This window comes from Psammomys obesus, unplaced genomic scaffold, assembly GCF_907164565.1.
Source record: "Psammomys obesus unplaced genomic scaffold, mPsaObe1.curated_primary_1811, whole genome shotgun sequence".
Taxonomy (NCBI): domain Eukaryota; kingdom Metazoa; phylum Chordata; class Mammalia; order Rodentia; family Muridae; genus Psammomys; species Psammomys obesus.
This window is the reverse complement of record NW_026596166.1, coordinates 22,485,727-22,506,238: the sequence shown is the minus strand read 5'-3', so window position 1 is coordinate 22,506,238 and position 20,512 is coordinate 22,485,727. Positions and strand designations below refer to the sequence as shown.

General features: G+C 40.2%; 1 protein-coding gene across 1 annotated transcript in view; it reads right to left on the bottom strand.

The window, feature by feature from the left end:
• The window catches only part of Sec23a (SEC23 homolog A, COPII coat complex component), a 62,166-nt gene extending 42,335 nt beyond the window's left edge, over positions 1 to 19,831 (bottom strand). Inside the window, exons 1-7 of the mRNA XM_055595419.1 lie at positions 19,686 to 19,831; positions 13,987 to 14,228; positions 12,444 to 12,501; positions 11,900 to 11,986; positions 9,818 to 10,054; positions 5,157 to 5,236; positions 4,006 to 4,150 (exon numbers count right to left, since the gene is read on the bottom strand). Coding sequence (XP_055451394.1) covers positions 4,006 to 4,150; positions 5,157 to 5,236; positions 9,818 to 10,054; positions 11,900 to 11,986; positions 12,444 to 12,501; positions 13,987 to 14,207 — 828 coding nt within the window. The 5' untranslated portion in view covers positions 14,208 to 14,228; positions 19,686 to 19,831. The remainder of the gene's footprint in view (positions 1 to 4,005; positions 4,151 to 5,156; positions 5,237 to 9,817; positions 10,055 to 11,899; positions 11,987 to 12,443; positions 12,502 to 13,986; positions 14,229 to 19,685) is intronic.
• Between the last annotated feature and the right edge of the window lie 681 nt (positions 19,832 to 20,512).

Genomic DNA, 20,512 nt, shown 5'->3' with positions numbered 1-20,512 from the left:
TATATTTATATTTATATTTATATTTATATTTATATTTATATTTATATTTATATATAAAACATAAGCATTCTTTTTCTTCTAGTTGAAACTCATGTGTTGACTACTCCAGTCTACTTTTTGTTTATCCATGATGCCTGGGAAATGGGAGAAAGGGTGTCCCTTTAAAAATAGGGAAACAGGGTTATAAGCAAAGCTCAAAGAGAACCTCTCTCCCAGCAATCTCAAGGCTCGGGATGAACCCCAGTACCACACACCACTTGAAATAAGTAAATAAAATGAAAACATAAAAAGAGTGCTATTGACACACAATAAATTTAGACTGGACTGGACTGAAAAAAATTTTTAAAGGAAAACCTTAAAATTACAAATACATATACATGTGTGTAGTAATACATGATATATGTGTTTATGTGTGTATGTGCCTCTGTATTTGGAGTCAAATCATAGAAACAGCAGCAAAGGGGAAAGAAGACAGTGTTCAGAAACGGCTGTGGCTAAGGCACTCATCAACATTTCCTGCTCCAAAGAACACATGTCAGCTCCTGGAAAAGGTTGGCATGGAAACTGCAGGCTGAGAAATATAGCTGAGCATGTTATGATCTGTACCATGGTAAACACAAAAACTATCCAAATGTCTGGGGTTAAAACAATTGAAAAAAGTTTAAAAGAACAGAGGGGCTGAAAAAAACATGTCTGAAAACTGATTTAGAGGTAAAGAACATTCAACTGAGGGAACAATAGCCCAGAAATAGAAACAAAAAAGGAGATTATGAATAACACAAGGGTATGTAAGCTTTAAAAGTCTGGTTAGTCTAATGAGTAAAACAGAACAATAAAGCTAAAGAACAACAGAAGTCTTCAGATTGAAAGAAGTGATTAAAAAATAAAACAAGAATTATTAGTAAGAATCAAGCCTAAACATCTTACAAAATTCATAACTATAAAGAACTTTAATAGGAAAATTTGGAGGAAACTAAATCTCCTTATAAGAACAAGACTAAATCAATACCCTCAAACACTGCATGAGCCTTGGCAGAGACTGACTCAGACCCTGGGTAAATATCATTCTACCTAGAACTACAGCCACCCTTGAGCTCCTCTGATGAGAAAGGCAAAATTAAACATTTTCATATGAAAGAGCTCTCAACAATGAAATTCATGCAGTCTTTAGGACATGTTAGAAACATCTATTCTACAAAATTGGGAACTCTAAAAGCAATGGATAGATTTCTAGATGCAAATGACATATTACAATCAAGTCAAGATGAAACACCGTAAATAGTTTATGATGGTTTCAATGAGAAATGTCCCCCACAGGCTCAGGCATTTGAACACTTGCTCTGCAGCTGGTAGTGCTGTTTAGGGAGGCTCTGTGGAAATGCAGCTTCACTGAAGTTGCATTTCTAAGTAAATCATTAGAAGCTCATACTTGGTCCCACTGCCAGGACACTCTCTCTGCTTGTGACTGAATATGTGATCTCTTAGTTTCCTGCTCTGGCTGCCTCCTGCCATTCCTCCTCAGCCATTATAGACTCTCCCTCTAGAATAACAATAATATAAAATAAACTCTTCTATTAAAAAAAGCAAAGAGCCAGACACAGGAGCTGTGCTGGTTAGTCTGATGCCAACTTGACACAAGCTAGAGTCATCAGAGAGGAGGGAGCCTCAATTGAGAATTGCCTCCATAGGATCTGGCTGTAAGAAGCTCAGTCTCTATGTAGATCTCTGAGTGAGGGGATCAGGAGCTGCCTCTATCATGAACTCAGTTGACTGCTCTCTGATCACTCACCCCTGGTAATGCAGCCTGCCAGGCCATGGAGGAAGAGGATCCAGGCAGTCCTGATGAGACTTAACAAGCAATGGCAATAGTAGAGAACTCCCCCTTTCAGTGGACTAGGGGAAGGGAATGAGGAGAAGAAGGAGGGAGGGTGGCACTGGGGAAGTTGGGGGAAGGGGGCTTCAATCAGGATATATAATGAATAAATTGTGAAGAAAAAAATAAATTAAAATTTAAAAAAAGAAAGCATGTAGGGAATTTTCTTAATTAGTGGTTAATGGGGGAGGGTCCAGCCCATTGTAAGTAGGACCACTCCTGGGTTCTATAAGAAACCAGTCTGAGCAAGCCATGAGGAACAAGCCAGTAGTAAGCCTCCATGGCCTCTGCATCAGCTACTGCATCCAGGTTCCTCCCTTGCTTGGATCCTACCCTCACTACTTTTGATGAAGAACTGTTATATGGAACACTGAGTGAAATAAATCCTTTCCTTCCCAAGTTGCTTTTGGTCATGGATTTTATTACAGCTACAGTAACTCTAACCAGGACAGTGGAGGCAGAGGTGGGCAGGTGTCTGTGACATGCTTTTCCACTACAGCCAGCACTACACAATAACCAGACCATAAGTTATTGGATAACCAACTGGTGTGCTCTTCCTGAGGAAGACCATTTTTCCCACTGTCAGTATTCCTTAGTGCTACCTGTAGTAGTGCTGACTGTAGAAACCTTGTCAAGAGAGAGAAAGAGAGGAGAAAGGAGAGAGGAAGGAAGGAAGAAAAGAGCAAATAAAGTAATGAAAGAAAACTAATAAGTATAACCCAAGAAATGTTACAGGAAAAAAAACACATGGGCCTACCCGGTTCTAGAATAAATTAACTCCAAAATCATCCTAATAATAGATTTCAAGAATAAAGAAAGATTACAAGTTAAACACCACCGGCCAGTGATGCAAATAATCAACCCTCTGTAAAAAAGCTTTCATAAACAATTATAAGATGTGGGGACAATGGAGAGATGGTGCAATGATAACAGCACTTGCTGTTCTGCAGAAGACCCAAGCTTGGTTCCCACCATCCACACAGCAGTTCGCAATCATCTGTAACTCTAGTACCAGAGGAACCAATGCCTTCTTCTGGCCTCCATGTGCAACCAGGCATGCATGTGATCATAGACATACATGCCCACAAAACTCACATACACAAAATAAAAACAAATAAACCTTTTTTTTAAAAAAAGGGACCTGGAGAAATGGCTTACCAGTAGAACCAAGTTCCATTAGCAGCACCTACATCAGGTGGCTCACAAACACCCATAACTCCAGCTCTGCCTCTGACCTCTGAGGACACTTGTACTCACAAACACACACAGACAGGCATAATTTAAAATGATAAAAATAAATCCCTTTTTAAAAATCATATAAAGTAGATTTGGGGAGTTTCTGAAAAACTGAAGCCATGCTGCTTCCTAGTGTGGAGTATGTAGAGAGGACATATCCTTTTTCTCATATCTCAACCACATACATTTCTTCTATCAGAGTGTGTCTATTGCAACTCTCTGCATAAGTGATACATAAGCAAAGGGTATCCCTAAGTGCCCTGAGCCAGCCACTTTAGCAAATTAATCAAACCTGAAGAAATACCCAACTCACTGAAAAAGTACAGGTCACAGCCTACTAGCTGTTATCTGAAGTGAACAGTAGGTTCACTTGAGCCCTAAATCTGTGAGAACTAATGCTACTTCTAGAAAATAGTGTCAAAACAAAATTGATAGGACATGCAACTAGTTTCTGCCAAAAAAATTGACTCCACTGTGCTTTAAAAAAAAGGGGGGTGGGGGGACTGGAGAGGTGGCTCAGAGGTTAATAGCTCTGCTTGCTCTTTCAGAAGTCCTGAGTTCAATTCCCAGCAACCACATGGTGGCTCACAACCATCTACAATGAGATCTGGCGCCCTCTTCTGGCATTCAGGTGTACATGCAGACAGAACATTGTATACATAATAAAATAAATAAATCTTAAAAAAGAAAAAAAAAAAAAGGATTGTACACTGCTTGGATTACTAAATGAGAGGAAAAAAAGAGCCATGCACGACAGTAGCCCTACACTGAGAGGTCTAAGAAAGGAGAACTGCTGTCAGTTCAAGCTCAACACTAACTGAGCTATACGGAAGAAAAGAATGACACATACACACCCACACTCTTACATTTCAAAATTAAGTTTTCATCATTACTACCTCAAGTAGGCCTACAGCTATAGAGAGTGCCACTCCTGAGGAACGCAAAGGTCTCTTTCCTTGTGGTACAGGCCAAGGGTCTCGCTGAAGTTCTCCCAGAAGATCTGTGAGATTCATGTCTATTTTCTGTACTGGCTGTAAGAATCTGCAAAACAACAGTAAACAAAAAGCCATTTACAATTGTGATATTTTTAAGAACTTTTCTTAAAAACAGAAAAATATTTGATACACAGCACACCAACAGTCCACAGTTTTCTGTGGGCAGCAGGATGCACTGGAACATTTCTTTGAAAACAGGTTGCTACTGGCGATGACGCGCAGTCAGTAGAGTCTCGTCTAGCAGGTATGAGACCCTAGGCTGGATCCCCAGCAACACACACACACAAATATGTGTTCTACAGGGTTGGAAAAAGAAAGGAGACAGAGGAAAAAAGAGGAAAAAGAGGAGGAGGGAGAAGGGAATGAGTCAGTCATGGTGGAATATGCCTGTAATCCCAGCACTAAGAGGGAGGAGGATCAAAAGATCAAGGTCACCATTCAGCTATGTACTAAGTTTAAGCCCAACCTGTCTAAATGAGACTATGTCCCCAGGAAAAAAAGGGGGTCATATTATTAGGCCCTATGCTACAGTCTGTTAATCATCCCAGTGGCATTGCTGAACTGCTACTGGCTAAGGGAACCTATACAATTGCTATCAATTGATTTTAGAGTTCCAAGATTACCAAAACAATTAGAAAATACATCATCTACTCAATTTTAGTAATAACACCTCCAATTAAAAGGGTAAAGAATAAAAGAATTTTTTAAAAGGTTAAAGAAAAAGCTACCAGTAAAGACAAAATTAAAAGTTTTTAAGGCCCTATTTTTGCAGTTGTCCTTAAACCACATAAATATTTTATTAACTTAAAAATAAAAACATATCAAAACTAACCTCCTAACATCATAATGATAAAAAGTAAATCATTTCAGTAAAAGAAAAACTGCCTCAAAAAGTTACAGTTTGTTTTTTAAAACTATATACCACTGCAATCTATTTATATCCCTAACAATAGTAAATATTACTGTATCACCTGATGTCTTGGTTCAATTTGAGGGCATGATATGTTTCAAGTGCCTGCTTGAATTACAGAATTGTTTGCTATATTAATTACCTGTTGGAAGGAGGTGGCTGCTGTATCTGAGGACCACGTGTAGCTTGAGTAACAGGTACTTTAGAGAGTCCCAGCATTTCCTATAAAGAAAGGATCTCAGTGAGATAAGTTTGTTTAGTTCCACAGTATTTATCAACTTCTTCAGTTGTTGAAGATACTACAAATTAGAAACACAAAATAAACATAAGATTCCTTTCCCCAGAAGGCAAACAGTCTAGCTGTGGAGACTGAACTTCCCAGTAGCAATTCACCAGAAGAGATCAAAGTACAAGGTATGATGGAGTGAAAAGGATGTTAATTTAAAAGCACTTCTTAGTGAATGCAGTCAAAATACGTTGATCGAAGTCTTTCTTCTTAGCTTAACCACATTCATCCCTTTCAGCAACTATTATCTTAAATACCTACACTATAGCAAGAATATAGTGGTTTAAAAAAATATTCTCTGCTTTCCTGGTAGTTAAAAATCTAGAAGAAAGGAACGAAGTTATCTAATAAAGTGATGTAAAACCGTAACTACAGCATTATGAGGAAGCACACAAAGGACAGGATATGGCTCGGAAGTTAAGGGCCTTGCCGCTCTTGCAGAAGACCGGGTTTGATTCAGTACCTGCATCAAGTGGCCCCCAACCACTTATAACCCCACCTCAAGGCAATCCAATGCTCTCTTCTACCTCTGCAGGCACCTGTGCTCATGTGTACATAGACCCTCTCTCTCTCTTTCTTAAATTAAAAAAATCTTTTAAAAAAAAATAGTGCATAAAATCACATTGGGGATATAAAGTAACTCATTTTTTCCTCTTTTTTTTTTTCTTTTTTGTTTGTTTGTTTGTCGTTGTTGTTTTTCCAAAACAGAGTTTCTCTGTGTAGCCTTGGCATTCCTGGACTCAATTTGTAGACCAGGCTAGCCTCAAACTCACAGAAATCCACCTGCCTCTGCCTCCCTGAGTGCTGGGATTAAAGGCATACACCTATCTGTAATTCATGATTTTCAAACTAAATGTCTTAACTAACTACCAGTTTTGCTTTGAATTACATACATGTATATAATCCTTCTCTAGACATAAAAATGTTACTTTACTCCAATTTTCTTAATCTAGAAATGATTAGTCACAAAGTATATCAAAAGTATTTAACAACCAAAAAGTCTATATATCTACAAAAAGAAATGGCTGACCTCATCCTGCAGCATTCCTGTATTGCCATCAGAAGCAACAGCTTTTCACTATGCACCAAATTCTGAGATAAACTCTTTAGAAACGCTATTCCCACAAAACATAATAATGAAAAGCTAGGTACAGTGGTGCATGGGATACTCAGGGGGCTGAAACAAGAGAATTAATGGTTCAAAGCCAGTCTGGGAAAAAATTTAAAAAAAAAAAAAAAAAACTATTTCAAAAGGGGGAGAGTGACTGAGCAGATGGTGGTGCTTGTTATCAAGCCTGACAACGTACGTTCAGTTCCCGGACCTAGATGCCACATGGAGGAGAAAACCTATTCCCACAAGTTGTCCTTTGATTTCAACTGGTGCACAATGACATGTACACACAGGCGCACGCACACACACACATACACACACAGAGAAAGAGACAAAATAAAATTTTAAAATGAATTATTTTTAACTTTCAAAGGTGGGAGGAAAAAGACAGAAAAAGGCAATAATAAAATTTGTCTGAGGTTACATGACTGGTAAATAACAGGATTTTAATCCAGATTTTGTTACAAAACCTTCTAAGTATTTACACTATTCTTCTAATTAAACAACTAGAAGTCTTTAAGAATGGATTCTCAGACTATTTGTACAGAAAGGTCAAATTCTTTTTAGCCAGATGCACACAGAGACTGTGGTACATTTACACAATGGAATACTACTCAGCAATTAAAAACAAGAAAATCATTAAATATGCAGGCAAATGGAAGGAGCCAGAAAAGATCATCCTGAGTGAGGTAACCCAGAAGCAGAAAGACACAAATGATATATGCTCACTTCTATTAGATATTAGCCATATAATACAGGATAAGCATACTAAAATCTATAGTCCTAAAGAAGCTAAACCACAAGGAAGACCCTAAGGAAGATGCTTAATCCTCATTCAGAAAGGCAAACAGGATAGACCTCAGGAGTAGGAGAAGACAGGGGAACAGGACAGGAGCCTTCCACATAAGACCTCTGAAAGACCCTACCCACCAGGGTATCGAAGCAGATGATAGCCAAGTTTTGAGCAGAGTGCAGGAATCCTTATGGAAGAGGGAGATAGAAACACCTAGAGGGGACAGGAACTCCACAAGGAAAATAACAGAGCCAAAATACCTGGGCCCAGGTGGTCCTGCAGAGACCAATACTCCAACTAAGAACTATGCATGGAGAAGACCTAGACCCCTTGCTCAGAGGAAGCCTATAGGCTGCTCAGTTTCCAGGTGGGTTCCCTAGTAAGGGGTACAGGGGATGATTCTGATATGAACTCAGTGACCACCTCCTTGATCAGCTCTCCATAGGAGGTGCAGCCTTGCCAGGCCACAGAGGAAAATGATGCAGCCAGTCCTGATGAGACCTGATAAACTAGGGTCAGTTAGAAGGGGAGGAGGTCCTCCCCTATTAGGGGACTAGGGAAAGGGCATGGGGGAGATAAGGGTGGGTGGGACTGGGAGGAGACAAGGAAGGGGGTTGCCGTGGAGATACAAAGTGAGTAAGTTGTAGTAAATATATAAATAAAAAAAAATTTTTAATTATAATTTGCTATTAATAAAAGTAAACATTTAGGGCCAGGGAAATGGCTCAGTGGGTAAAGGTTCTTGCTACCAAGCATGAGGACCTGAGTTCAATCCCCAGGACCCACATGGTAGAAGAAGACAGACATCCACAGACCTCCACACACGCATGCACATAGACACACACACACACACACAGAAAAAGACACATGCAAAATAGATAAACAGATAGGTAGGTAGGTAGATAGACAGACAGATAGTCAGACAGACAGACAGACAGACAGATATAAATTACAGGGTTTTTTTTTTAAAAGCAAACATTTAAAGGCATAATCCATCTTTTTCTCATGACCATCCCAAAAAGCAAACATTCTTATCACACGTTGTATGCCTAATCCCAAACTCAAACTCTAAAATACTCCAAAACCTATAATTTTCTAAGTGTCATCAGAATGCCACAATGGAAAATTCTACACGACTTCACATGATGCACTACAGTCAAAACACAAGTGTACTAAGCATGTTCCATAAAGTTACATTCAGGCTGTATTTATAAGCACATATACATAAAACATGAATTATTTTAGTTTATACTTGGGTGTCATCCCCAAAATATCTCTTTATGTACAGTGCCATTCCACATAATGACATCTCAGTCAATAATGGCCCACACACAATGGTAGGCCCCTGAGATTACATCACCTATTACCCATTACTTCTTAGCTGATATAAGTACTCTATGTTCACACTGTGATGAAACTGTCTAATGACACATTTCTCAGAATATATCACCCATCTTTCCATATCCATGTATAAAAATATTTTTTAAAAAAAACTAGGCAGAAATAGGTGGATTACTGTGAATGAAGACAAACCTGGTCTACATAGAATTCCAAAAACTTCCAAAACATTTCTAAGTACTTTGGATAACAAAGATTCAACCTATACCTACTTCTGCTTCACAAAAATAAGCAATCCTCCTTTCCAGGGCACTCTGCTTCCTGTCCTCCAGAGTCCCACAACATCCTCTGAAGCCTCACTTTGTTCATCTCTTACTTTAACTCATCCTCTTTAGTCTCCTTCCCTTCCATTTATATACACTGAATCATCTCTCAAGGTACCCTAACAAATCCCCAAAGTGTCTTCTTCCTTATCTTCAACAAACCTATGAAAAGAACAATCTTCAGAGCCAGGCACAGTGACACAAACCTGTGCCCAGCACTCAAGAGGCTGAGGTAGAGACCAGTAAAATACTTTAGTCACTTCAAATTTTAAAGATACAATTAAAAGTAGACAGTCTTGGGCTACCTACAGTGTAGACAGTACAGTGCTTATGGCGTAGTCAGTAAGGTGTTTGTCTCAAAAGCATGAAGGAAGACCTGGGTTCAATCCCACAATGCATTCAAAAATCTGGGTGTAGTGCTGTAAAAAACGTTTAATCCACTACTTGGCAGAGACTGGTGGGTGGATCTCTGAGGCTTCAGGCTGGCCAGCCTAGCCAAATTATCAGGCTCCAGGCCAATGAGAAAGCCTGTCTCAAAAAATAAACAAGACAAAAATAAAGTAGAGGGTGCCTGATGAATAGCAACCCCTCAGGCCTCCAATGCACACACATGCATCTGTACACACATCACTATCTAAACAATGTACACAGTGAAATCAAGTAAGTACACAGAATGAAATTCTAATAAAGCCATCACAGAAATGAAACAGGTTATATATGTGGTCATGCAGAGATATCCAAGACACACTATGAAAAGTAGGAAGTCTTCTATTCGTAAAACAGTTAAATTGTACACACATACACAAAATGGTGTCAACACTAAAGTTAAACCCTTGTCATAATGCAATTATAATAAAATAAATTCATCATTTTTTAAATATATGCATCTAGAAAGTATTTACTGACATATATAGTACAAATAAATAGGCTGAACATTCCCATTCTTATTTACCTGCAGTTGTTTGGCAGACAGATCCTTTGTTCCTCTGAAGACATAGCTTTTTGAAATGCCTTCACATCCAAGCTCATGAACCTGTACCATTCTCCCAAAAGTAATAAGTCCAACCAAAGCTGTAGGTGGCAAAAGACTCAATGACATCTGCATGGATTCCTTCAGAGCTTGTAAGTCTTCATCTTCTATGCAAGTATCAACCACATAGAGAAATATCAAAGGCATCTGGGGGCCACGCTTTAAAAAGAAAATGCAGGAAAAAAAATTTATAAACATAATAACTTTTTAGCATAATATTCAATACATTCAATCAAAAACTAATTAAAAGTGCAAACTGAAATATTAATGTGTGGTATATAATGGAATTCTAATAATGCCATATAGAAATGAAACATGTTATATACATGATCCTGGAAAGAAATCCAAGACACAGCACTGAGTGAAAATTTAAGTTTAAAGGGATGAGAGGGTGACTCGGCACAAGACTGACGCCCTGTACTCATCCTCAGGACCCACAGTGCAAGAACAGAACTGACTTCTGAAGACTGTCTTCACAAACTCACAATATGGCATCCACACACCCACATAAACACACAGAGACATACACATAAATAACAATAACATTTAAAATTAAAATTTTGTAAATAAAAATTAAACTTAGAAGCACATGCATAGCTGGGCATGGTGAAACACACTTCTGATGCCTAAACTGAGTGTGCTAATGCACACCTGTGACCCCAGGCACTGGGGAGACAGAGGCAGGAGGACCAAGAAGAGTTGAAGGTCATCTTCATCTACATGGGAAACCTGAGGCCAGCTTGACACACAATAATGATAATAACGATAATTTTTAAGTATTTTTCAAATAATAACAACTATAGAGTTTCAGGCCAAGTATGGACAGAGCTTTAGTCTCAGCTAGTCAAGGAGGGATCACTTCGAACAACAATTTTAGTGGGGTGCTAGAAAAAAAATAAACCAGATAATATATTATTTTAAAATTAGAAACCATGTACTGAGTTTTGGGTCAAAACTGTATAGAACAAGTTAAATAGCATTCTACTAAATGACATGATTGTATTTCTGTAAGTATAGTAATTTTTTATCTTTTGTTTGCTTGGGTTTACTTCATTTCTTAGCCATGTATACATGTGATATATATGTGGTGGGGGGGGTGTATGGAAGTGTAAACGCAGATGCCCTCAAGTCCAGAAGAGGGCATCAGATGCACCGGAGTTGCAATTTCAGGCAGTTATGAACAAAATGGATGTTGGGAATTGAACTCAGGTCCTCTGCAAGAACAGCAAGTATTCTTAACCACTGAGCCAGCCTTAGCACAGTTATATTTAAATAATTCTAAACTAAAAAACAATAGTAATGAGATAATGTGGATAAAGTAATTACCTAAGACTGGACTTTTCAGAAAATCAAAAACAGCTAGATTTGACAAATGTAATGACTAGTTCAAGTAAACCATAATTCTGTTCCTATACCACATTCATATATTTTTTTACTGAACAGGCATAATGGCGCATATTATGCCTTTAATCCCAGCACTCGGGAGGGAGACAGAGGCAGCCTACTCTACAGAAGAAGCTGCAGGCTATTCTGGGATTCAGAGACAGACACTGTCTCAAAAATATATTTATATTTTTAAATTTCCACATTTTTTAAATTTTTGTTGTTTTGAGACAGGGTCTCATAAAGAAAGCCCAAGTGAGCCTCAATCTTACAGACCACAGTGACGTTGATCTCCTGATCCTTGGCTTCCACAACCAAAGTTCTATGATTACAGGCATGACCTAATATGCCCAGCTCTCCACAATTAAATCTACAAGTAACTATATAAAGTTGTTGTTCACACTAGGAAGAAATACTATTTTCCCAATGCAAGGTCATGTTCATTCATAAATTCAGGGACATATCTGCAGACTTTAGCACTTTATTGACTAAGTATGTAACAAGAGAACTTAGAATTATAAAATAAAGCCAGTACTTTTCTTGCTTACTGATCAAGTCCATCATCCTACACAGAATTTAATTAATCATAGCTTTCTTAAATAACTACTCCTCTGTTCTTACCAGAACTACATATTCAATGCTTGAAAACTGGGGTAAAAGCTCAGCCGGCTGGTTCAATTCAGATATCCCAGCATATGTAGGTGGAAACTATAAATAGGAAAAACAAAATATATTACCAAATTATTTGCCAGAAACAGAAATACAGTTTTAAACTCAAAATTATTTCCTTATCATTTATATTTTTTCCTTTATTGTGCCCTTTTTTTTTTTTTTTTTTTTGAGGCAGGGTTTTTCCTGCCCTGGCTATAACTCACACCAGTCTAATCTCATTTCATTATTAAGAAAGTATTTTTAGGCTGCTGAGATTATTTAGTGGATAAGGGCACTTGCTTCTAACCCTGACTACCCAAGCTTGATCCCTGGGGCCCATAGTTATAACAGAACCAGACCCCTCAAGCTGTCCTCTCACCTCCACCAGTGCATATGCACACCCACTCACATGCAACCAATAAATGCAGTTTTCTTATATTTTATCTTTTTTTAAATAAGTGTTTCCCTCTATGACCAGCAGAACTGCATTAGCATCTGTAAAATATGTCCTTACCTGATTCCTTTGGTAACAAAAGTTGCAAGCCCAGAGTTTTGCTCGATAATCCACTTGACTGTTGTAAGAAAAGACAGATTAGTTAGGAAATGTCTCAGTTCAACTTTACAAAAAAATCTTAATTTAAATAAAATTAATTTCATTCAAAAGCATAAATAGATTAAAACTGATGATCAAAGTTATTTGGTTTTTACTGAGGGCATCAGAGGTTGAACCCAGAGCCTCATACATTAGGCAAACACTTGGCACTTATATAAATTGTACCCTGAGAATTGGTTGAGTTTTTTGGGGGGCAGGATCTTGCTAAAATGTCTAGGCTAACCTAACGCTTACAGCCTCTCAAGTCCTTAGAATTACAGACATTTACTACCATACCTAGCTGAAAATATTATTTAAGCAGCAATAATAAAGATTAAAGGCACAGCAAGATGGCTCACTGGGTCAAAGTGCTTTCCAAGAAGCCTAACAACCTAAGTTCAATATCCACGGCCATGGTAGAAGGAGAGAAGAAAATTACAATTGTCTTCTGAGCTACACACACACACGTACACACAAACACAGAAAGACAAGTAATTCTTTAAACAGATAAAGAAAACAAAGAGATGGTTCTAGAGAATGTGTTTGGAACAGCTACTTTAAAGCAGAGCCTTCTTAGCTAGGAACGGTGGTATACACTTGTAATCCCAATGTTTAGGAGACAGAAGCAGGAAGACTGCAGCACGTTCAAGGCTAGTCTAGCCACATAGCCAGTTCCATGCCAGGCAAGGGCTATACAGAGAAACCCTGTATCAAAATCTATGTATGTATGTATGTATGTACGTAATATTTATAGGGATATATGTGTATATGTGTGTACATATACATATATATGTACCTTTTGAATAGCACACCAACTCAATTCTGACTTTTCCAAGTCATAAGATGGGTTCATACATAGCCAGTGCCTTAATAGAATGTAATAGTTTTTACAATGATCTAGTGTCTTCACATTACCAATTCACTGTAACTAGACTACTAAAATTTAAGCTCTTTGAATTTGATTATAACTCTAAACAGAAAAGAAAAAGGAATTCTTACATAAATGAACAAGAAACAATCTATTTTCTTTTTTTTTTTTAATGGCGCTTTGCCTGTATATATGTCTGGGTAAGGTTGATGGATCCCCTGAAACTAGAGTTACAGACATTTGTGTACTGCCATGTGGGTGCTGGGAATTGAACTCAGGTCCTCTGGAAGAGCAGTCAGTGAGCCATCTCTCCAGCCCCTCCATTTCCCTTTTCTTTCTGTTGAGATGATCTCATGTAGCCCAGGTTAGCTTAGAACTTCTTGTGTAGCTGAAGATAATCTTGAACTTCTGATTCCCCTGCCTTCACTTTCTGAATGCTGAGATCACAAGTGTGTGCTGGCTATGTTAAGCTGGGCATTGAACCCAGGGGCCCTCTGTAAGCCAGGTAAGCACTCTATGAACCAGGCTAGACCCCCCAGCACAAATTGCAGTTCTAAATGATATTACCACATTAGTTTTTCCATGTATTTTAATTACCATAAAGGATTCAAAACTGCACGGCAAGTCGTCCTACTGCACAGGACAGGCTCATACTGAATGGGTGGTAAGTCGGGTCTCTCCTTCAGAGGTGTAAACAGGGCTGCCACTGGAACAACCATTCTTGTAGCTTCCAGACGACTAGATGGCCAAACATTCCAACTGAACCGGACTCCATCTCGTTCTTCATTTTGTTGAATAAATTCCAAATAGGTTGTCATTGTAGCGCTTGATCCTTATTTCTGTTTAAAACATAAATTAAAAGATATTTAAAAATCTAAAAACCTCATAAGAAATTCTAAGTAAGTATGTTGTCCCCACCTTCGGCAATATTAATACAATAAAAATTATGACCAAACAAAAATATAGCAACTCCTCTCATAATGCATAATGCCTCTACTAAGCCTAATGCTCAAGAGGCTCAGTAAGAGAAAGGGATTTTAGCCACTTAATTCATTCTTTTCAAACTACTGACAAGGACCAGTGGGATGGCTCAGTGGGTTAAAGGAACTTGCTGCCAAGTTGATAACCAGAGTTTGATTCCTGGGACCCACATGGCACAAAGAGAGAACCGAGTTGTCCTCTGAACTCCAAAAAACAAAAACGAAAACCGTAAAATTATAAAATATACATGGTTTTTAATTCAAAAATTACACATTCTCACCAGACTTCCTAGAGAAGAGTGTGTAATAATACTTACGCTAAGAAAGCTTTTCCTGACACTAGGTAGAGGAGAATACTAGTGGCATGAACAAACAAAATGCCTGTTAAGTGGTATCCCCAGGGTTTACATATCACAGAGGCCCTCATAGAAACTGAATCCTAACTTGTTAAATCATTCTGAGACATACAATTCTAACATCGTATTTAAATTCATGGGCAGGTTTCAGCTGTCTATGCTGTCATTGTCCTGAAAGAGTCTCACTACATAACCAGGCTGTCCTGGAAGTCTCCATTCTCTAGCTGCAGCCTCCCACGTGCTGGGACTATAAGTGTGTGAATGTTATTACTCTCTAACTGGCTGGCTAGGGTGCTGGCTTTCCCATCTAGAGTACAGCCTTATCTCTGGCTCTTAAGCTGCAAAGAGTCATTAGTCATCAGTGAAAGTTAAATACACAAAGTATAAAATTCCAAGTACTAATGTAGCAAAAAGAACTGAGGCTGGAGAGATGGCAATAGTTAACAACACTTACAGCTCTTCACAGAAGACCTGGGTTCAGTTTCCAGCACCCACATGGCAGCTGACAAACATCTATAACTCCAGTTCTAAGGCCCCCCTAGACACCAGGCACACAAGTTGTTCACAGACATACAGGCAGACAAAGTACCTGTACACATTTTTAGAAAAATTAAAAAGGGGGTGGGGTGGACAGGGCTGGAAAGATGGCTAAGTGGTAGGAACACTGGCTATTGGATTCAATTCCTGGTGCCCACACAGAAGCTTACAACCAGATTCTATGACTCCAGTTCCAGGGGATCTGATATTTGAGGATATCTAAGGGCAACAGGCACACAAGTGGTACCCAGACATTCATGCTGACAAAATACCCACAAACATCACAAACATAAAACAAAATATTTTTCAAGTTTTCAATTAAGTTTTTAAAAATACAAAATCATGGACCTACACTGTCAGACGAACAAATATGGATATTAAAGTTGCTAAGAAAGATGGTAGGAAAAGAACCTGGTTTTAAATGAATGGGAATTGTGGCCTTACTTTAAAAAGTCTCCAGAAAACTGTACTGTCTTTTCTGCCATGTGGCACTAAAGTGCCACATATGCACCAGAAAGCAAGCCCTCACCACAGGCCCAATATAGCATCTTAATTTGGGATTTCTTCCAAAACTGAGAAATAAGTTTCCAGTCAATGAAAATGCTGATAAGATTACCAAGTTGGGTAGGACTTTAGATGTTCTCATATCTAGGATTAATTCTGTGAGCCATCTCTCACTGATGGATGAGGTTATAGAAGGCAGCAAGCCTGAATGACTTTCCATCTGTTGCTGGGCTGTCTGCTAGGCTTTGTCCTTGGGAAGAAAGGCAACAAGCCCATCAGAGAAGGTGTGGTGGTGAACCCCCCCAAGCCCAGCACTTGAGGAGGCTGAAACAGGAAAATTGCTGCAACCTGGGTTACAGAGTAACAGAATCCCTGTCTCAAAGAAACAAAACTAAAAGTAATGGAGAGGAGAAAGGGAGCAGAGATCGTAAGACAACAGCTGCATAAATCTTTTGCTTCCCCTTCCCCCTCCTTTGTTTGAATGCAGACTTTACATACTGGTTTGTTTTGTTTTTTGTTTTTGTTTTTTTTTAAGGAATATAATAGTGAACACGCTTTTCTTTGGATCCTCAATCATGTTTAAAAGTATAAGGAGGTCCTGAGAAGCAGTCCCTACATTCCCTCTCAATGAGAAAGATTAAAAGACTTAGAAATCAGCTGGGCATGGTGGTGCACACCTGTGATCCCAGCACTTGGGGAGGCAGAGGAAGGCAGAGCTCCGTGAGTTCGAGGCCAGCCAAGGCTACACAGAGAAACCCTGTCTCAAAAAAAAAAAAAACTTAGAAGTCTTTAAGCAAGTCAGGTTTAAGTTACTACAAAAGGGGGATGGAGAGATGGCTCTCAGAGGTTAAGAGCACTGGCCGCTCTTCCAAAGGTCCTGAGTTCGATTTCAAGCTTCCAAGCAACCACATGGTGGCTCATAACCATCTATGATGAGATCTGGTGCCCTCTTCTGATGTGCAGGTATACATGCAGACAGAACATTGTATACATAATTAATAATTAAATCTTTAAAAAAGTTTATACAACAGGTTGTGGACTGCACTCCTTTTTTTTTAAAGCATGTTATATCTAGAATCCTTCTTAAATGATTTATTTATTTCTATTTTATGTGCATTGGTGTTTTGCCTGCATGTATGTCTGTGTGGGGGTGTCAGATCCTTTGGAACTGGAGTTACAGCCAGTTTTGAGCTGACATGTTGCTGCTGGGAAAAGCCTGGTCCTCTGGAAGAGTAGTCAATGTTCTTAACAGCTGAGCCATCTCTCCAGCTGGTGAACTGGATACTATTCCACATCCTTATATTGTATTAGGAGATATGAAATGTCACCTAAGTGATAGTTCCCTCTTCCTCAGTTCCTTCTCTCAAGCTCTCTGCTCTAAAATCACATTCACTTACTGACATCCATTGTGTTTCTTAGCTTCCTCACTCTGCAGCAATCCTTTGAAGCAAGTGACCCCTGGTCTTACTTTGTCCACTTACATGGTCACATACAACACTTCCATATCTCACTTTCAAAAGTAGTAACTGCTCAAGCCTAAGACCTCAAATCCCAGCTCCAGTCCTTTCACATACTTCCTTAATGTGATGACATTGTTTGGCAAGCACTTTATTACCTAATGTTACCAGTAGCCCAAAAACATAAAACCAGCCAAGCATGTTGGCACATGACTTTAATCCTAGCACTCAGGAGCCAGAGGCAGGTGGATCTCGTCAGTTCCAGGCCAGCCTTAGTGAGACCCTGTTTAAAATTCTCACTCACATTTATATACACACAAAGACACACACCTGTATATATATGCCTAAATACTGTTAGAACGCAGATTTAAGAAACTCACCTTTTTTTAAATTAATGTAAAATAAAAAAGGCCAGAAGAGGGAGGGAAGGTGGGATTGGTGGGAGACCAGGGAGGGGGACACAGCTGGGATACAAATTGAATAAATTGTAATAAATGATAATAATTTAAAATTTTTTTAAAAATACAAAAGGCTATTCTAGAAAAATGTTACATTCTTTCAGGCATTTATAAAAGTGAGAACTATTTTAGATAATTTCTCCTGATAGAACCAAGCATCATGTCACTTTAATGTTGTGCAGCAAATATCTTCCTATATCTTTTTTTTTTTTGAATAGCTGGATTTCCTTTTATAAAATTAGTGAAAGCATCCAAAGTACGCTTTATACTGTTTTACAGGTTAATGTTTTCAAAATATGTATTATTCATATCTGTCAGGTCTAAATGTCATTTCTTTTTTTTTTTATTAATTACACTTTATTCATTTTGTATCCCCCCATAAGCCCCTCCCTCCTCCCCTCCCGATCCCACCCTCCCTCCCCTTTCTGCATGTATGCCACTCCCCAAGTCCACTGATAGGGGAGGGTCTCCTCTTCTTTCTGATCTTAGTCTATCAGTTCTCATCAAAAGTGGCTGCATTGTCCTCTACTGTGGCCTGGTAAGGCTGCTCCCCCCTCAGGGGGAAGTGATCAACGAGCAGGCCAATCAGATTATGTCAGAGGCAGTCCCTCTTCCTATATCTTAAAAGGCTTTCCCTAGTATTGTTTTTTTTTCTACTCCAATTTTAAACTTATGCATTCCTAAGCGAAAAACATACAAACTTTAAATAAATTTAAGTTCCTTAGTTATTTGTCACCATTGTATCTTTCTGCATTTCGGTTGTAAATTTTCTTCTATATATATTTATATATACTTCATATTTTTTTATATAATGGGTGTTTTGCCTGCATGTATGTCTGTAAACAACGTGTGCACAGTGCCTGTAAAAGCCAGAAGAGTCAGGTGGACCCCCTAGGGATGGAGTTCCAGATGATTTTTAAGCCAGGTGTGAGGGTGTGGGGGGGTGTGAGGGTGTGGGGGTGTGTGAGGGTGTGGGGGTGTGTGAGGGTGTGTGTGTGTGTGTGTGTGTGTGTGTGTGTGTGTGTGTTACAGATGGCTGTAAGCCAGCAGTGAGACACTCTTCGTGTTTGTGCACATTTGTCTGGAAGAGCAACCAGTGCTCTTAACTTCTGAGCCATCTTCCCAGCCCCAGTTGTACATTTTTCAATGAAATGGACTGAATAACAAATGTTATGCTCTTGGGCAAAAAACTTCTCTGGCCTTCAATTTTCACATCAGTTATATGATAATTTTGAAGTAATAATACTATAGGTCTATGAAACAATTAAAAACGAGGGACTTCTGAAGACACTAAAAAGAAAGAAGATTAGTTTCTTTAAGCAAATACGCTTAGTTATCCGTGGCTTAAGGTGGGGTCGTGTTAAAAACATGATAGAAGTTTAGGTGAGAAGATGAATTAAACATCTCCGAGCTGGTCGACCTATCGATTTACTATTACCCTTTCCTTTCCCACAAACAGTAAAGCTGTAGAGACAGAATGAATGCACCGTATTGCTCAGTTCTGAAAGCTGATCACTAGTGACCACGGCCCAAGGCACTAGCTTTACATGATACTCTTCTCCTTAACCTTTATAAGGCCCAGGGCCGAATTACGGGTGATGTAGTCACCTGGGTTCAAAGTCTAGGGCACTCCTAAGCAGTCAAGAAACGACCCTAGAGGCCCCATGGCACAGGGGCCCTGGGCAGGGTTTGAAAGCGTGTCATCCAGTAGATAGGGGTGGGTGCAGGGTCAAATGCACGAACCGCCGTTCTCCACCCCGTTCCCACCCTTCCACCTAGACTAGGAGGATGGGAGATGAAGGCGCTCCGTCGCCGTGACAGGCTCAACGCTCTTGGGTCGGCGCTGGGCCACAGCTCTGGCGCGCCTCCGCGCTTACGCTGGGCACAGCCAGGACAGAGCCAACGCCGTCCTAAGACTCCGGCCCGCCGCCCGCCTCCCGGCTGCGGCTTCGGACCCGGCTAGAGCTGAGAAGGTGGCTGCCAAACCAGCCCTTACCACAGTACCTTCCCAGGAGCTCCGCGCCGGACGCAGCCTCCGCCTTGCAAAGTCGATCCCCTCCGTCGCCCGGGAGCAGCCGTGGCACCGCAATCAGGGGCGGCACCGCCCCGCCCCCGGCCTCCAGGAGGGCCTCGGCCGGGACAACATGGCTGGTGCCGCCTCTGCCACGTCAAAGGGGAGGAGGCGGGGAGGTGCGACCAACGGAGGGGCGGGGCGAGACGGGCGGGGGCGGGGACTGTCCCGGAAGGGGCGGGGCGCGCGGGAGGTAATGGGCGCGAAGAGTGGCGGAAGAGGTGGAACAGGAGTAACAAAGAGGGTGGGGCGAGCAGGGAAGAGGTTCAGCCAGCGGGAGGCAGGAGGAGGGGACAATGCGCGAGGGGCGGGGCGAGCGGGCGGCAGGCGGGCGGGGCGAATGGCGGAAGGGATTTAACCGGAGTAATAAACGGTGGGCCGTGGCGGAGAGGCAGTGGTCGGCTGGTCCAGTTAAGGCCAAAATGCCTGACTGAGACGTTGCTGGCAACGAGAAGAGAAATTTACGTGAACCACCACGTGGGGCTTCCGCGCCTAGTGTTTGCCTGAGTAACTGTTTTTCTGTTTTCCGGTATATATATAAAAAGCTCTGGCAAGGTTTTTTTTTCTGAGAGGTTTTATCCGTGTGTTCAAGTGGAGAACAAGGGGCTAGCCAACAATACTTAAAGCGTTCACTAGAAAAAAATACTCGGATTCTCCTAATTTTGAATTTTCGTCAGTGTGTCAAGAATCAGTGAGAGGGCTCAGCCGGTAAACTCGTTTGCCGAGGACACTCAAGGTGAAAGGAGAGACCCTGCTTGAT